We start from the raw sequence: 18,930 nt of genomic DNA, 5'->3' as shown, positions 1-18,930 counted from the left end.
TAATCCCCACTGGGGCCCAGTTTTACTGTTGTTTTCTCTGCAAAGTCTTCGCAGACCATCTTTGCCTTCGAACTAGTTGGGCTCTGTATCGTTTTCTCGTGGCACACCATAACTTCATATGCTAATCACACCTGCAGTTAAGAATTACATGGGGGCTTCCCTGGTGGCACAGTGGTTAAGAAACTGCCTGCCAATGCAGGGGACACGGGTTCGGGCCCTGGTGCGGGAAGATCCCACCTGCGGCGGAGCAACTAAGCCCGTGCGCCACAACTACTGAGCCTACGCTCTAGAGCCCGCGAGCCACAACTACTGAGCCTGCGTGCCACAACTACTGAAGCCCGTGGGCCTAGAGCCCATGCTTCGCAACAAGAGAAGCCACCACGAGAAGCCTATGCACGGCAACAAAGAGTAGCCCCTGCTTACCGCAACTAGAGAAAGCCCGCACGCAGCAATGAAGACCCAACGCAGCCAAAAATTAATTAATTAATTAATTTAAAAAAAGAATTACATGGGATAATTGTTTAACATATAACTCTTTAGATTATGCAGTCCACAAACACAGGGACTTTTTTCTGTCGTGTTCACTGTTAGGTCTCCTGAGCCTTAGCACAATGCCTGGCACATTGAAGATACCCAATAAATTTTTGATGATCAAAAAAAAAAATTCATAAATTTTTGATGCCTGAATTCTAAAATATGTGGTTGAATATAGCTTCAAATGCTTCCACAATGTTGATAGCTACGTTATACTACAGGGCGTATAAGAAAGGTATATAAGCAAATTAATAGCATGATGCATAAAGATTTCCAATTAAAAGCAATTTCGTAGAAGACATAGCATATATGTGCTAAATACAAACATCTTTCTTAGTGAAGGGCAGGAAAACTAGAAATTTAACATAAACAATAATAAAAGCACACATGGAATATTAAAATAGAAATCTCCATAATCTTCAAATAACTTGATTTTATAGATAGCACCTTCCATTTTATATATTAAAGAGTATATTTTTATTTTTTTAATCATATGCAAGAGCTATCTACTCAAAATTTAGCTAATCTCAAAATATGGTCAATATTTGAATTTAATACCTAGTCAGTATTCTTACAAAATTCAATAACTTTCATAATCCTTTCCAGCCCCCCAAAATAAAAGGATTTTAAGTGTTCATATACTCATTCAATTAATATATAGTTTTACTCTCTGTAGCAAGATCCCAGTACATCATTACCAGATTTATATTGATTAGAAAGGACAATATTCAAGCTGATAAATCATTAAAATATCTAATGTATGAATCTAAAGTTGCCTCCTAGTTCCAACTGTATTTGAATGACGCACTTTTAAAATTTTTATAATTAAGTACTAGATATATTTAATTGTAGAGACATGAAGAATATATTGAATATGCTTTGTTTTATGAAGTCTGGTTTTCCAACTGTGAGTTATTGGCACTTAGGGGAAAAAAACAATCACTTAAATGAAAACTAAAAATATAAAGCCTATGTTTAAAACATGGCCTTTATTAATACTGCCCACTGAGCTCCATTTTTATTTTACATTGAAATACTTCTGCTTTGCAAAGAAAAGACAGAAAAGTGCATTTTACAAGAGTACTTTTTTGTTTTTAATTCTCTGCGAAAATGGAAGGAATCTGAATCACAAGTTCACAATGTGGTAAAATGAAATTAAGAAACAATGATTTCAGTAATGCTATGCCATCACTAGTGTTTGGCTCTGACTCTGTTCTTGTAAATCAGATCCTGATATACAGTCTAGAGCGTCTAGGTTATTACTCTACGCATATTAAACACAGGAAAGGAGGTTTAAAAAAAACCCCTTTCAATGTACAAACATGAATTTAAAAACTGATTTTAAAAAATCACCTTTTTACATAATGTATATGGCAAAACTGCTTTAAATACATGGTTTTGGAAGAATTATTTACAAAATGTATCAGTCTGTGAAACAATTCACAAACAAAGCATACATAATTGCTTTACTTAGTTGTTGCATCTCAACTTTGGGAGATATAAATTTATTCGGCAGTATAGCAAACATAAAAACTGTGACAAAATATCTTAAGGGCAACCAAAAATTTGATCCTCAAAACAGTTTAAATACTAGGACTGCCAAAGTTTCTAAACGAGGACGTACTTTAATGATCCAGATGCCCATTTATAGTTCTACACTGTTTGAAGGACTGAGACAGACTCCCTTCAGTACAGGCAAAGCCGCTGGATGCAACCTCCTGTAAAAGGGACAGCTGAGAGCTATTGTCATTCGAAGAGTGAATTAACCTAGAATTTTCTTTTTTTCAATTTTATTAATATTTTAAAAAATACATAAAAATACAACATCCAATGTCTGAATAAATATATTTAACAAGTTGCAAGATAATACCTTATTTTACACAAAATTTTCAGCTTTAGAAATCTTGTTAAATAACTTCATTGTTGTTATATATTTCATTTTTGTCTTTTTGTAACAAAATAAAAACTCTGAAATTACATAGAAAAAAGACAAAATATTTTTGTCAAGGGATAAGATAGTCCACTGAAAACTTATTCACAATTCCACTGTAAACATTAATAAACATTAAAATATTTGCATAATTGTGTGCTCAAAAATCCTATAAAAAGTGGAAGACTTATTACAACTGTAGTTTTCAGTCAACTACACTTCCTTTCACAATTTATTTTGTCCCATTTACACCTTAAACCTGGGCACACTGCTGAACATATACTTTGGCAGTTCTAAATAGCAAGTGCTTCCACAAAAAAAAAAAAAGAAAACCAACAACAACAATAAAAAAACACAACATAAACCCCCTACTCACCAAGTGTTCAAATACATCTCAGTGAAAGTGCAGCAGTAACTATTTAGCTGGGTATTTTTATGTTTATCATGTGCACTTGCTTGTCTATGATTTCTATAACACCTGAAAGCTTTTTTATACAAATTCAAATTTGCTAAGTGCCCTTTTTCTATCTTCACAAAAAAACGAAAAAAAAAAAAAGGAAAAATTATGACAAATATGGCAGGCTGCCTAAACTTCAGTTATTAATCAGCTTATTTTTTTGCAACAGAAAAAAAAAAGAAAAGAGAAGGGAATAGATACAATCCAGCCTGGAAAAGTGTACAGGATATATTTAGCAATGTCAAACCAGTTGAGTGCTTTCTGTGGTTGTATTTCAGGGTTTTGGGATTTATGTCCTTGGCAGCAAACTGCTGGGAAGGCAGAGAAAACATTTATCACCTGCATTCTACAGCAAGTACGTTCTGTGGGGGAGATGATGAGGAGGGACTCATTCCAGTGTCTGATGAAGCAGATGACATGGAGGCTCCTGCATGAGACACTGTAGAATCAAAAAAGCTACATTAGACCTGAAAACTATCACACACAGATACCCAGCCACTGGCAAATTAGAAATGAGTTTAACATTATTCACTTCAATTATAGTCCTCTTAAATGGTGCATGAAGGAATAACATTTTTTCAGCAAAAATTTTGTTTGGCTCAAATGAGTGGAATCAGTCTCTCATCACTTAAGTAACTCAGTTTAAAAAAGGCACCAGAAAATGTAAAGACTAAAGAGATATAAAATCTTAAATCCCTACTTGAAAGATCCCTGAAAGAAACTCACCTTGTCCCAAATCAGAAACGAGATCAACCTGAGATAAATTTTCACTATAGCAAATTCCTGCTTTATCTCTGGGTTATAGGACCATAAAAGAATTCACTTATCCTAGAGAATTTCTTTTAACCAGCTAACCGTTGGCTTCCTATCTTTATCCTGTCCCAATATACCCGATGGACACAAAACTCTCATAAGCAAGAAGCAGTAATCTAAGTCAGGTATCAGAATCATGGGATCAGGATGGAAATGTGGGTGAGTGTTTAGAAAAAGTCTTCAAATGACTTTAACAAAACTCTCCAGGAGCATGGAGCATGGATTAAAGATCATTACTCTATGCATCAGGTGCTCTGTCATTTTTTAGTTTTTACTTTTTTCTTTGCAGGGCCCTCCTATCTCCTGCTAATCTTTGCCCAATTATTCCTATTTTACTTAAAGTCTTAATTTTTGTTTAAGTATACATCCCGCAATGTGTGTACTGCCAATATGACATGTAACTCATTACTACAAATTCTAATATATGTGCTAGAAGTCACTCAATGTTTCACTTTAATAACTCACTTCACACACAAAAAATTAAGAAAACAAAAAAAGGAAGACTATAAGAAAATAATCTTTTTAGTTGTCTGAACTTATATGACCTTTAGGAAACTCAAAGCCATTGAAGGTTCTCTGAAGAAAAGCTCAATTTATTAATTTGTTCTTCTTTCTGTGTTTAAAAATTCTGTAAAGACTTCTTGCTATTTACAGTTTTTAAAGAAAAGGACAAAGATGGAAGGTCGATCGATCTCTTTCCTTTTGCTCCACCATATTACCAGGAATTGAAAACTGCTGGACTTGGAGTAGAATGATTCAAGACCACATATGACACAGGCCATTTTATTAGTAATTCATCCCCTAACTCTCTGCCATAGATAGAAAACTCTCAAGATGGGCAAGCCTATCAGGTAATTTACTGTTTTTTTCTTAAAGGGACATCCCTCCTAGAGCCCTCCCCTCCTGTTCTATCCTATTCCTGAAATAGTTGCTTTGTAGGCCTGTTATGCAGTGATCATTCTAGGGCTTCCATGCGCCATCAACCTTGAGATTTTCCTTACTGTTTTCCTATGTGGGATTCCTTGTTTGCTGGATGTCATGTTATCTTAATAGCTTGGCTTCCAGTTTTTAGTGTCACCATTGAGAAAGCTGACGTGAGAAATCTGATGCTGTTCTGAGACCCAGTTTTTTGTGTATACCTTTATATGGTAAGCTTTTGGAACCTTACCTTTATCCACAGGGTTCTGAAATTTCATAATGTGCTTTGGTGTGATTTTTTTCCCCCATTCTTTATAGAGGTCGCAGGGAGTCCTTTCAGTTTTCTAACCCATCTCCTTCAGTTCTGGAAGTTTTTCTTATTTCTTTGATCACAACTTCCTCCTATGTTTGTTTATTCAGTGTTCTCTTTCTAGAAATCCTATGATTCAGAAGTTGGATCTCCCAGCCAGATCCTATACTTCTCTTCGTTATTCTCTCCTATTATCTTTTTGGTCTTTTACTGGGATTTCTTTTTTTTTTTTTTTTTTTTTAATATTTATTTATTTATTTATTTATGTATTTATTTATGGCTGTGTTGGGTCTTCGTTTCTGTGCGAGGGCTGTCTCCACTTGCGGCGAGCGGGGGCCACTCTTCATCGCGGTGCACGGGCCTCTCACTGTCGCGGCCTCTCTTGTTGCGGAGCACGGGCTCCAGACGCGCAGGCTCAGTAATTGTGGCTCACGGGCCCAGTTGCTCCGCGGCACGTGGGATCTTCCCAGACCGGGGCTCGAACCCGTGTCCCCTGCATTGGCAGGCGGATTCTCAACCACTGCGCCACCAGGGAAGCCCTTACTGGGATTTCTTTAGCCTTGCTATCTTACCCTTCTATTTATTTTTTTTTATTCCAAATACCATATTTTTAATTTTTAAGAGATCCTTCCTGTTCTCTGAATTTCATTGGTAGTATCATATTCTTGTTTCAAGACGGCAATCTCTCTCCTGTAACTCTGGATATTAATTACAGTTTGTTGTTTTTATATGGCACATTGTCCAAGTTCCTTTTTTCTACTGAATATTTTGGTGTCTGTCTTCATGTAAAGGCTTTCCTCAAACATCTGGTCTTGTGGCTTCCATATTTAAGGGGGAGCATTAAAAAGCTAACTGGAAGCTATACCTGAGGCCGCAGGGCTTTTAAATGTTGGGCAGCGCACACATAGTGATTTGTAAGGATTTTGCTTTTTGGTTCAGGAACCTCCAAATACTGGTATCTATGTTAGATCACTTCCCTTGGGCTGACCAGTTTCTCCAGAGGAATCTTCCAATCTCCTTCCAGGAAGGAGCATAAGCTTGGTTACCAGCTTTCAGAGAGACAAGAAGATGAGATCGTTGGTTGGAAAAGGGACAGGAGTCTCATCATTTAGTACTGGAAACTTTCACTCAAGCTCATTATTTTTGGTTTAGCACTTAACCCTCACCTTCAGCTATGGCTGGTGTCCCTGAGTCTTTCTATAAGCCTGTTGATCCCTCTCAGCCTCCAATAACTTAATCTCCTATTTTCTGCTGGAGTTAGGGGAAAAGAAGTTGGGATGAAAGGATCCAATTTCTCCTTCCTTTTTCAAACCATCTCCGATTTCCATCCTCACACCTCACACTGTCCTCAGAGCTTTTCTGGGGTGATGTAGTATGAATTGGCTTGCTTCTCACTGTTTTGTCCCACTAGAAGGATACACAGGCTCAGGTGTTTAGCATTCTGTCATCTGCTAGGACACTTACAGTCCATCTGCTTCTCAGCTTCCAAAAGGTATGCTGCTGACATTTCTTGTCTACCGTAGTCAGTCTGCGGTCCCATTCTCTCGTCCTTGTGGGTACAGGGCTTTTACTATTCTTTACTATTATTTTAGTGAGGCCTGGGCTTGGGGTAGATATGAGATGTCAATGTTTAACTAGAAGTCAATCCTATACATTTTTAAGGTTTAGTTCAGATGCTATTCTCTCCTCATGATTATTCCGAAGTCATCTCTCCTTCCACCAACTCCTGTTCTTGTTAGTATCACTCTCAGGGCCCTCAACATACAGTTCCACTAGACGTTAAGACTTTGAGATCGAGGTCTGTATCTCATTCATCTCTGTACTTCCACCACCTGAAAGAGGGCCTGGCATATGGTATGTGTGCATTAATGTTCTAAGCTGAACTATCTTATATAGTAGTTGCTTAGGAAATGACTTATGATCCCAACAAGATAACCTCCTAGAGGATAAGCCATATCCCTCTTCATTTTGATGAACCCCATAATGACAAATATAGTGCCTGTTAATAGGCAGCCAATAAATGTTTGTTGAGCAGTTGAGAGAAATTCAGAGGGAGTAAGCTCTTCTTAAGAACCCACCACATTTAGTAAAATCACACATTTTGTAAAACAGTTCATAGTCTCTTTCAAGAGTCTCATTCTGATTCAGTTGTTGACTCACTTCAACAATAGCAACAAAGAAGAAAACACTAGGAATCTAAAGATAACAATTAATAAATATATACTATATTAAAAAGTGGCAAACCTAAATCTTCTAAAGTGATAGGATATATATTTGAAAAATAGGGGGAAGAAAAATTATAATCAAATTACCTTCTCTGTCTTTCTTTTTTAATCTTTTTCTCCTCCTATCTATGGTTGCAACTTCAGACTTCAAAGACATGTAGTACTTTCTGATTTCCTGTAGTTTTTCTTGGAGAAAAGAGATTCTCTCCGTACTGTTCATGTTATCTAATTCATCTAAAAGGGAAAAAAAGTTAATTTGGATTTAAAAATAATTCTATGAGAAAAAAAGATGGCAGTTCTATCAAAAGTCCAACTCATAAATCAACAAAAGCTTTAGTTTATTAAAACCTAACAGTACACTAAATAAGGCTCTATAAAAAAGGAAGACCTTAATTAAATTCATGAATAAGATTTCTATATATATCCCAAATATTCCACTAAACATGTATTACTTAATGATGTATTACTGAAATAATCAGAAAAGCACAAGGAAACATCAACATACAGCAACTATGATCTATAATTGTAGTTATTTATCCAAATAGTGTCTTTGTATTGATGTTTTCCTCATTTATTAGTTATTTCCAATTGTCAGTACAAGAAAGGGTGTTTTAAGTTTCATCAATTTATATAAATCATACATGTCTCATTCCATAAGTGGAGAGCTTTCTCCAATCAATATTTATCAAGTTAGTATTATGAAAAGACACAGATTTGTATTTAAGATAATAAGTAGTGATTATTAATAAGACAACATTTAGGATACCTAAATAAATGAATTTGCTAATCATTATTCCTTATTTTGACATTTCAAAATATATACCACTTTGTAATATACATTCAAGTTTTCTATAAGCTTCTTACTGAGTTGAAAACTCCACTTATATGTCCGAGGAGATGAATTCGGATGTTTTTCTTTCTGTTTATCTTTTTCTCCATCTTTGATGTGAGGGGATATTCTTGCAGGAGATCGTGCAAGCTTCTGTGGCTTAGATACACTAAGATGCTTTACTGGGGTACATTTACTTGAATTGTCTAGGACAGGAAGATCTTCACTATCACTGCTTTGTCCTATAATAAGAAAAAAATGACTCAGGTTATAAATGATAAAAATCTCAAATATTAAAATGCAACGGACCCAGTAATTACACTTTTCGGTATCCTAAAGAAATAACTGCACAAGTGTGCTAAGTTTTATAACAATAAAAAGATGGAAATAACCTAAATACCCACCAAAAGGGAAATGGCTAAGAATTATATATCAGTATTATAGAATACTGTGCTAAAGTTGTTAAAAAGAATGAGCTAGAGTTCCTAAGAACAAAAATGGCAAAATATCCAAAATACATGGTGAAATGGTAAAGTTAAAAAACAATAAGCATAGTATTGCCCCATTTATGTTTAAAACAAAACATAAAAACAACCCAAAAGGGGACCAACCCAAACTATATACATGAACAAGCACAAAATACACATCCAACTTTTAACATATGTATAATATATAAAATGTGTCAGATACTTGTTTGCAAGTCTACATCCCTCCTCACCAAATGTGTACTTAAAGATGCTTTTGGTTTTCACTTAATAACAAATTAGAATTTTCTCTCAACTTTTTCTGCTTTTTTTCAAAGTCTACACCCTACTTCCATCCTATTCACTCTCAACAGCCAACCTTCCCTTCTACTGAAAAGGCCAAGTTGAGGGTTACACACTCACTTTCCCAGCCCCTCCCCTACTGTGTCTGTCCTTATCTCCCTTTTTTGGCCTCCAAAAGAAGAGACTTAATGCTGGGCAAACTAATCTCTTCAGCTATACTCTTGAAACCATTTATCCCCAGCTCCTCTGAAATATTCCAATGTCATTTTATCTTTCTTCTTTTTCCAGAGTCTATGAACATGCTTAAAGCTTTCCTACCCTTAGAGAGAGAGGGAGGGAAGGAGAGGAAAACCTCCCCCTTTAGCTGGCACCTCTTTCCTTCTCTTTAGGGTCAAATTTCATGAAAGAGAAATTCTTTGTTGTTCTTATTTCCATACTTTCTAATCATGTCTCCTTCCCATGCTCTTGTTAGGGCCCCAAACACTTACTATTCACCAAATTCAATGAATATGTTTTAATCCTACTTGAATATTCTATTGCATTTGAAACGTCTTTCTTATTCAAACCAACTAGTGTTAACTGATTTTCATTTATCTCTAATCTGCTTCTACTCTGCTCTTCCTGGCCCATTTAAAGGGATATGCCACATAATTCCACTTCTGGTCCTTTTTCTTCTCTTTTTACAACTCTCCCATAGCAGCTTTATCATCTTGTAATCCTTCAACAACTATCTTCTAAAAACAGACTTTCTTCGAAGCTCCAGAGCCTTATTTTCCTAATAGGTGGTACCTCTAAAGCAACATTCCCTAAATTACTCTTCCAACGGCCTGCTGCTACTCCTATATGCTATATGTCAGTTAACCAGTTCCTCGTATCTAACTAATAATAATTGAGTACTAGTGATTTTATGTCCCAATTCTCTTAATTCATTCCTTCTTTCACTGCCTTAGTTAAGCCAAAGATTCTTTCCAAAAAGAAAAACTGATCATCTTTTTATTTCCTTTTTAATCTTTTTAACTTTTTATTTTGAGACAATCTTCAAACTTACAAAAAATAGAAGAACAATTACCAAAGCATGTTTTTCTGCCATTCGAGGATAAGTTGCCCTGCCATATTTGAATACTTTAGTGTTCTCTTCTTACAAATAAGAACATTCTCCCTGTATTAGTTATCTACAAATTAGCCCCAAACTTAGCAGTTTAAAACTACAAATGTTTAGCGTCTCACACGGTTTCAGAGGGTTAGAATCTGGGAACAGCTTGGCTGTGTGGTCCAGCTCAGGGAATCTTGTGAGGTTGCAGTCAAGCTTTTAGCCAAGATTCTGGTCTCTGAAGACTTGACTGGAGCTGGAGGATACGCTCCAAGATGGCTCACTCACATGGCCGTCAGTGAGTGTTGGGAGGCCTCAGTTCCTTGCTGGCTGTTGGCAGGATATGCTCAGTTCCCCTCACCACGTGGGCCTCTCCATACACTGCTTGAGTGACCTCACACCACGGCAGCTAACTTCCCCCAGAGCAAGTGATCCAAGGGAGAGCAGGAAGGAATTTGCAGTGCTTTTTATGACCTATTCTCTGAAGACATACTCCATCACGTCCACTTTATTTTATTAGTTAGAAGGGAGTCACTAAATTCAGCCCGTACTCAAGAGGAAGGGATTAGGCTTTGCCTCTTGAAGGGAAACCTATCAACACATTTGTGGATATGTTTTAAAAACCACCACACTCCTAAAGAACCATAATACAACCATCAAAATCAGGAAATTAACACAGATATATTACTATCATCTAATCCTCAGATCCCACACAAGTATCTCTACTTGACCCGATAATGTTCTTTACAGCAATAGGATCCAGGTGAGAATTATATACTGCATTTAGTTATCACACCTCATAAATCTCCTTTAATCTGGAACGGTTCCTCTTTCTTTGACTTTCATGACCTTGACAATTTTTAAAATTATAGGCCAGTTATTTTATAGAACATCCTTCAGTTTGAATTTGTTGATGGGTTCTCGTGATTACAGTCAGGTTATATACATCTTTGACAGGAATATTACAGATGTGCAGCTATGTTCTTCTTATTTCATCCTGTCAGGTGGTACATTTCACTTTGTCCCATTGCTGGTGGTGTTCACTTCATTTGACTAAGGTGATGTCTGCCCAGCTCATCCACTGTAAAGTTACTCATTTTCCCTTTGTAATTCCTGCTGTCTTTCTAGTCTCATCTCCCATCACTCTTTCCCTATACTCTAGACCTGTCTTGTCCAGCCACTAGCCATATCTGGTTACTGAGGACTTGAAATATGGCTCAAAGGTTTTTCTTTGAAATGCCTTTTATCTTAAATAAATTATATGCCCCTTCCTTGAAATATGTATCTACTGTAATCTAGAATTTCCCTTTCAGACTTGTATGAAGGCATGCTTTGGAGGTAAAATTTTAATTTGTCAAAATCAACCATGTTTATTTCTATTTACTATATTCTACAACTTAACTTTACTCCTTATTGTACAGAAATCTGTTTTTCATGTAATCTATTCTTACTGGTTTACTAATTTTCCTGTTTGTTTCAATAAGAATTTTATTTCCCTATATTTCAAACTTACTGTGTTACTATTTAAAAGTCAGTTTTTCTAGATTAAAGGAAAACATTCCATTCAGAAATGTAAACTTGATCTGCTTTTATTACCAGAGCAAATGTTATTTTTCTTTTGTTCAAGATTCCCAAATGTATTCCTCTAATATTAAACTGCTTTACGTAAGAAATACAAATGAAATAAGCATAAAAAATAACCACAGCTATCCCAGCTCTAAATAAAATTGACAAACACCTTCAGATTAAAAACTAATGGAAAAATTGCTACTTTTCAGAACATAATGAACCAAATTGAGTTTTAAGCTGACACAAATGATCAAGCCAACAAACTGCTGAAAGTACTAACACCACCACACTAAAGCCAGCATTGAAAAGTACCAACCTGCTCCATTCTTTTCATTTTTGGCTACAGTACTTGTTCGCTTTGGGGTTCGCTTCTGTTTTTTTGCCAATAATCCACTAGTTCCATCACTTGGCCTTTTCTGACCTGAAATAAGTGAAAAGAGAGAATTAGAAAAAAAAAATCAAGAGCAAGAACATTCATTCACCTACCTACTCTACACGAATTTCCACGTGTATGTTTAAAAAAAAAAAAAAAAAGAAGGAGGGGAGGGAGGGAGAGAGTAAAGAAGGAAGGAAGGAGGGAGGGAGGGTACTTAACAGATCATTAGTTCCTAAAACTCTTGGCTTACTAGTTTTTGGTTTTAATATAACGGTTGATTTTCTCCCTAGGAAGTCCTTACCCTTCTCTCTGCTCTCTCTTTCTTGAACAATTATACTACAGGTACCAGAGGCAACGCTGGCTTCAAATCCATTTGCTGATTCCCTCTCACAGAGACCTTCTTGAGATTCTTCAGCAATACTATCAACCTCAATGGTTATGTCACTCTCACTTTTTATACTTCGAGACTCATCTTGGCTGAGAGTAAGTGGTGAAGCTACTGAAAAGTTATGCTGTACTGCAGGAGGTAGGGCAGGTGGAATAGAAACAAGAGAGTTAGATTCAGAGCTTTCAACTACTACATCCTCAGTACTGGTCTTATCCTTTTCATCCAAATCATCCAAATCTACTTCATGGCAAACCAAGGTTTCCGGCCCAATCAGAGGCATTGCATCCTCTTCTTCTTTTAATGGAGTATTTACAGTTTCTTCAGCTGGACTATCAAATTTTTCTTTAGTCAATTCTTGAATGCATTGGTTTGGCTCTGCTATTAATGATGGCATTCCTTCATTTTCTATTTCAAAGTGTTGTTCAAAATTTAAGTTTTTCATTCCGTCAGATGCAACACAATCACTGGTCCTTTCTTGAGAAACGCTATTTGTCATTTCCATTCCATTCTCAATTCTTACTTTTTTCTCTGGTGATGACTGTCCCAGTATTTTCCGTTTCAACTTTTTTTCTTTTGCACATTGGTCAATTTCATCTTCTGTAGCAGAAGAAAAGTTTTTACTGTCTAATGAAGAAAATTCTATACTCTGAGCTTCTATATGAGGTTCAGTTCCTGCTTCATCCTGGCTGAATGATGAAATCTTTATAATTTCTAAAGAAAGATCTTTTGTCTTGCTTCGTCTTCCCTTTCCTTTAGGAGATTTTTCTGCCTCTTTCTTAACTTCATCTGCTTGTTCCACTTTATTTCCAAAAATCTGTACTATTTGTTCATTCTCTCCAACTTCTAACTTCAAGGTTTCTAAAGGCTGCATTTGAGTCCTATCATTTTCTTTTAATATATGTGCAGCAATCTTTGGATTTTCTTCATCTAGTTTATCATCACTTAAACTTTCATTTTTTTCTAATTCTTCTTTAATATCAGGAGAAAGTTCTTCATTCATCAAATTCTTTTCTAAAAGGTCTTCTGTTTCACTATCAGATGAACAGGAGTCTGCAAGAGGAAATACTGTATTACAAAGGTTTCTATCTTAATTACCAATGCAATTTTATAATAAAAATTCTGCCAAAGACAAAACTCTTAATCAAGTACCTCTGAATACCTCCTTGTAGAAATTTCTTATGTAAAATAAATCAGGACTTCCCTGGTGACACAATGGTTAAGAATCTGCCTGCCAATGCAGAGGACACGGGTTCAAGCCCTGGTCCAGAAAGATCCCACATGCCGCAGAGCAACTAAGCCTGTGCACCACAACTACTGAACCTGTGCTCTAGAGCCCACGCGCCACAGCTACTGAGCCCGCACGCCGCAACTACTGAAGCCCACGCACCTAGAGCCTGTGCTCCGCCACAAGAGAAGCCACCGCAATGAGAAGCCCACGCAGCAAAACGAAGAGTAGCCCCTGCTTACCACAACTAGAGACAGCCCACGCGCAGCAATGAAGACCCAACGCAGCCAAAGATAAATAAATAAATAAAATTTTAAAAATACAAATTAAAAAAATAAATAAATCATACATTTGTGCCAAAAATGGGGGAGGGGAGACCTCAAATTCCATGTGAAAATACACTGCATAGAAAATACTACTGTCTCAATTCTATAAAAGAGCTATTTTGCAATTTTTACTAGTATCGTATTTAGGCTACAGTAACCACTAGAAAAATCAAAGGACTAGTACTGAGATATGAAGTTAATATGTTAAGTGGTTTGATCTGAGATCTAGAAGGTACTGATTAATAAATGAGATGCCCATTTTGTGTCCTTAGAAAGGAATATGATATTCTACTTAATTCTGAAAAGATGTACAGGATGAGAAGCTTGAATTCTCAAAACTTTAAATATTCCTCTGATTAAGAGACAGGAAAGTATAGGCCAGCTACCTTAAATCATTCTCTTTAATTCAGAGAATTTTTAAAATAATAACTAGGGTTCTAAGACGGTATGGAAGTTGTAAAATACAAAAATTCTACCCACATGGTGCTCATATTCTAAAGAAGTGCAAAAAAGCAAGCTTAAATGTACTTTTTAAGTGAAAAGGTGTGTAGTTTTATTTTGTGGTTTTATCATATACAGAATTTAGAATTTTTTCTTATGTTAAAAAAAGTAGGGACTTCCCTGGTGGCGCAGTGGTTAAGAATCTGCCTGCCAATACAGGGGTCACGGGTTCGAGCCCTGGTCCAGGGAGATCCCACATGCCCCGGAGCAACTAAGCCCGTGCGCCACAACTACTGAGCCTGCGCTCTAGAGCCCGTGAGCCACAACTACTGACCCCACATGCCGCAACTACTGAAGCCCACGCAGCTAGAGCCGGTGCTCCGCAACAAGAGAAGCCACCACAATGAGAAGCCCACGCACCGCAACCAAGAGTAGCCCCCGCTCGCCACAACTAGAGAAAGCCTGCACGCAGCAGCAAAGACCCAACGCAGCCAAAAATAAATATAAACAAAATAAATTTTTTTTAAAAAGTAGTTTTTTACTTTTATGAAGTAGTTTAGCAAGACCATGTATAGTTCTGTAGACTGTACACTGCACATTGGCATGCATCTAAGAGGGCATCTTCCACTTTGTGGACATCTTGCATTTGTGTATTATGACAACCTTCCAGCAGATGGCAGTAAAGAAGAGGAAAGATGCCGTTTTCTCCACATGGTGGACTCATGGCAATCCTGTGGTTCAGAAAAGCTTTTTTCTTCAAGGGAGGGAAATTTTTATATGAACGTTTTCTAAATTTAACATTTCTTAAATTACATGGAAAAATATACAAAGGTAGAAAAGTGGGAAAAACGGTAAAATCAGACTAAAATATGTTCACCTATATTCATCACAAAACATGCCTCTACCACATTAGTTTGTCCTGTCTTTGAACAACACAGTCACAACTTTATTGAAATATCCTAGGTGAACAGCAATAGATTACAGGAGACACTGGCACATGCTTTGTAGGACAGTGCAGCACACAGGAGGACGCATGGCTTGTCAACCCACCCTCTGTTAAAATAGAATATTCCTATGGGGGCTTCCCTGGTGGCGCAGTGGTTAAGAATCTGCCTGCCAACGCAGGGGACACGGGTTCGAGCCCTGGTCCGGGAAGATACCACATGCCACGGAGCAACTAAGCCCACGTGCCACAACTACTGAAGCCTGTGCACCTAGAGCCCGTGCTCCGCAACAAGAGAAGCCACTGCAATGAGAAGCCCGTGCACCGTAACGAAGAGTAGACCGCAACAAAGAGTAGACCCCGCTCGCCACAACTAGAGAAAGCCCGCGCACAGCAACGAAGTCCCAACACAGCCAAAAATAAATAAATAATTTTTTTAAAAAAAGAAAGAATATTCCTACAGTATTAACAAGAAAAGTTATCCCTAATTAAGTAAAACATCACTAAATTTTAAATAAACATGATATAGCAAAATAAACATTTCCTTCAAATCAAATTTTGTAGTTTAAATCATATAGTAAAAGCCTAGGGACTTCCCTGGTGGTGCAGTGGTTAAGAATCCGCCTGCCAAGGCAGGGGACACAGGTTTGATCCCTGGTCCGGGAAGATCCCACATGCCGTGGAGCAACTAAGCCCATGCGCCACAACTACTGAACCTGCGCTCTAGAGCCCATGAGCCACAACTACTGAAGCCTGTGCACCTAGAGCCCGTGCTCCACAACAAGAGAAGCCACTGCAATGAGAAGCCCACGCACCGCAACGAAGAGTAGCCCCCGGTCCACGCAACTAGAGAAAGCCCGCGCACAGCAACAAAGATCCAACACAACCAAAAATAAATAAATAAAATTGATTCCTTAAAAAAAAAAAAAAAAAAAACCTAGATGACTTTCTATGAATCTCTCACATAACTGAAGTTTTATTATTTTTATTATTGATTTTTAAAAAACCAGTGATTCTCAGAATTGAGCACCTTCCATTCCATTTGACAGAGGTGAGCTGTCTGGCATATTGATGTGAGCGCTTCTGGTACCTGATTTTCCGTCGCTGTTTGGAGTCTTAGACAAACCATATGGCATGTTTGATGAAAGAGTAGATTTTAAAGGAGGTCGTCCCCGTTTTGACTTCTGCCTCTCCTCATCCCTCTTTTCATCCTTCTCACTGTCTTCTTTGTTCTGGGTAACAACAACAAAATGTATGAGAAGGGCTTCCCTGGTGGCGCAGTGGTTAAGAATCTGCCTGCCAGTGCGGGGGACACGGGTTCGAGCCCTGGTCTGGGAGGGTCCCACATGCCGCGGAGCAACTAGGCCCGTGAGCCACAATTGCTGAGCCTGCGCGTCTGGAGCCTGTGCTCCGCAACAAGAGAGGCCGCGATAGTGAGAGGCCCGCGCACCGCGATGAAGAGTGGCCCCCACTCTCCGCAACTAGAGAAAACCCTTGCACAGAAACGAAGACCCAACAGAGCCAAAAATAAATAAATAAATTAAAAAAAAAAAATGTATGAGAAGCACCAGCCTATGAAAAATGAACAGTCTACTTCTCCAAGGAAAACTATAACTCAAAAAGGTTTGTTATGTCAACTCCTAATCTGTAGTTATGGAAAAATAAAAATTAAATAGTTTTCTAAAATATTTTTGTACTTATATGAATATGATGTTCTACAACTTCAACTTGGAACACTGCAATTATATTGTGAAGGTCAGAGTCAGTACATTAGAGAGCTATACACTACTCAGCTCTCCCCCTTGTTTCTTACTATTCCCTGAGGAAAAGAAAGATATGTCATCATCTCTACAGCAAAGGCTGAAAATTGTGGGTGTGCATGAGGGTACAACTGGCCAATGTATGTTTTAAAATTTAGTATTAGCTTCCAGCATTTAAAAATCAGATTTCACATTTTAAAAAATAGAGTTGTCTTAAAAAATCCTAAAATCTGGCAACCCTGGGTCTGCATTCCACAGCAGAGTGGTTAGTTCCATGCTCTCTAGATGAGGAACTTGACCTCTTCTTTGTCACTCTCAGTCCTACTTTACCCCTTTTCTAGAGAACCTCACAGGCCTTTGTGTTTGAAGTCTGTGCCCTAGGGGTCGCCGGTTTTCACCTTTCCTGAAACAGCGTGGTAATGTGTTTACATTTTTTACTTTTTAAGCTTCTGGGTTGTAGAAGAGAAAATCACAATTACTTTGAAAGACTCAAGATGATTATACAATGAGAAAACAACGTTTACAGAAAATACAATATGAGTAATTCCTGTACTTATCATAAAGGATATGGCACCTATGTACATACTTTAGCTTTTTTCTTCTGTTTTTTCTTTGGTCCACCTTTGTCCAACGGCCAGATTATCCTGTCAGCCTTCACCCATTCATCATACCTTAAAATAAAGAATATATTAAAAGTTCACAAGAATACCTTATTTGAAATGTACTCACCAAATAAAAACAACAGTGAGACAGGCTAAAGAATTTGGTTCTAGTGTTGGCAGAAATGCGAAGGGCACAGATGCTAGTTTGCTGGTAACATGTGTGCCAAGTACTGTACTAGGTGTTTTATGTACCTGCCACCAACAGGGCAAGGCAAGAGAATTTCTCAGGGAAAACAGGCTTACAGGGATAGCAGGGTAGGCAAACTCTAAATAGATGCAAGATTGTTTGAACTGCCTTCTTTTCCACAACTCCCACACCTCTGAGCTTAATGAAATAAGTTGATTCTGCACTGGAATTCATTCTATTGACCGAATAATGCAAAACAAGTCAGGTAAATTCAAGTTTGTAATATGCTCAGTTCCAGATTATTTTATGAAGTCCTTTTCAACTCTTTTTCTCTCAGAACTCTCTCTAGCCTCCAGTATTTCTAATAAAATTTTATTCTGGGCTGTATCACCTCTAAGACTGAAATTTTTTATAGATATTTCCTTTACCTAAGTTTACTCTGTTTAGCTGAAGTTGAGAACTCCTCATTTTCCCCTTTCCCAAAATATTGACATCACCTCTAGATTTTAACATAGTCCAAGTTACTAATCAGGGGCAAATAAGGAATTAAACTTCCTAGAACTAAATAACAGCTTTTATATTATATGAATATATAGGTATTTATAGAGCTCAACCAAAATCTAAAATCTGAACATTTAAGCAGAACAACTACAGGCAGTCCTTGCTTTGAACTGCACCATGATGATGGGAACCATACCCTCACTTTGTTACCCAGTTACCGTGAAGTCACGCAAAAGAAGGGCACTGTTCCAATATGCGCAAGTTCAGCTGACACAGTACCATGACTACCTATACTGTGGTTTAAAAATGATCTTCTCCTGCATTAACCCAATATCTAGCAGTACGGAAGGTCAATGAAAACCCATTAACCATGTGAATTCCAGTTAGGTAACCAGTTAGGAAGAACATGAGCCTGTAATAAAAAAATGACTGTGAGGAAGAGTCATACAGTAAAACATTAAAAAAATGAGACAGAAGGATGATAGGAGCGGGAAATTCTGGAAAGCAGAACAGACACACTGATGGTAAATAAAAGTAGATGGATGTGAACTAAATAGAATCTGAGGAAAAGAGAAGGCTACAATGGGCTGCAACTGCAAGGCAGGGACTCGAGGTTGGTAAGCACAGTCTTTCTTCCCAAATTCAGTACATACGTACAAAACAACTGGGAGATGGACGAAAAAGTTTGTTTTTAGTGTTGGCAGAAATGTGAAGGGCACAGGGGCTGGTTTGAGAAAAG

At 37.5% G+C, this 18,930-nt stretch overlaps 1 protein-coding gene across 2 annotated transcripts in view; it reads right to left on the bottom strand.

Moving 5' to 3' along the window:
* Positions 1-1,504: 1,504 nt before the first annotated feature.
* The window catches only part of ARID4A (AT-rich interaction domain 4A), a 57,596-nt gene continuing 40,170 nt past the window's right edge, over positions 1,505-18,930 (bottom strand). Inside the window, exons 18-24 of one of the 2 annotated variants that reach the window (XM_057543889.1) lie at positions 17,488-17,572; positions 16,172-16,373; positions 12,120-13,256; positions 11,759-11,863; positions 8,052-8,258; positions 7,275-7,421; positions 1,505-3,360 (exon numbers count right to left, since the gene is read on the bottom strand). In XM_057543889.1, coding sequence (XP_057399872.1) covers positions 3,257-3,360; positions 7,275-7,421; positions 8,052-8,258; positions 11,759-11,863; positions 12,120-13,256; positions 16,172-16,373; positions 17,488-17,572 — 1,987 coding nt within the window. In that variant the 3' untranslated portion in view covers positions 1,505-3,256. The remainder of the gene's footprint in view (positions 3,361-7,274; positions 7,422-8,051; positions 8,259-11,758; positions 11,864-12,119; positions 13,257-16,171; positions 16,374-17,487; positions 17,573-18,930) is intronic. The other variant, XM_007192930.3, reaches the window with a different exon arrangement.

The sequence above is a fragment of the Balaenoptera acutorostrata genome, chromosome 3 (genome assembly GCF_949987535.1).
Source record: "Balaenoptera acutorostrata chromosome 3, mBalAcu1.1, whole genome shotgun sequence".
Taxonomy (NCBI): Eukaryota; Metazoa; Chordata; class Mammalia; order Artiodactyla; family Balaenopteridae; genus Balaenoptera; species Balaenoptera acutorostrata.
This window is presented reverse-complemented; position numbering and strand designations above follow the sequence as displayed.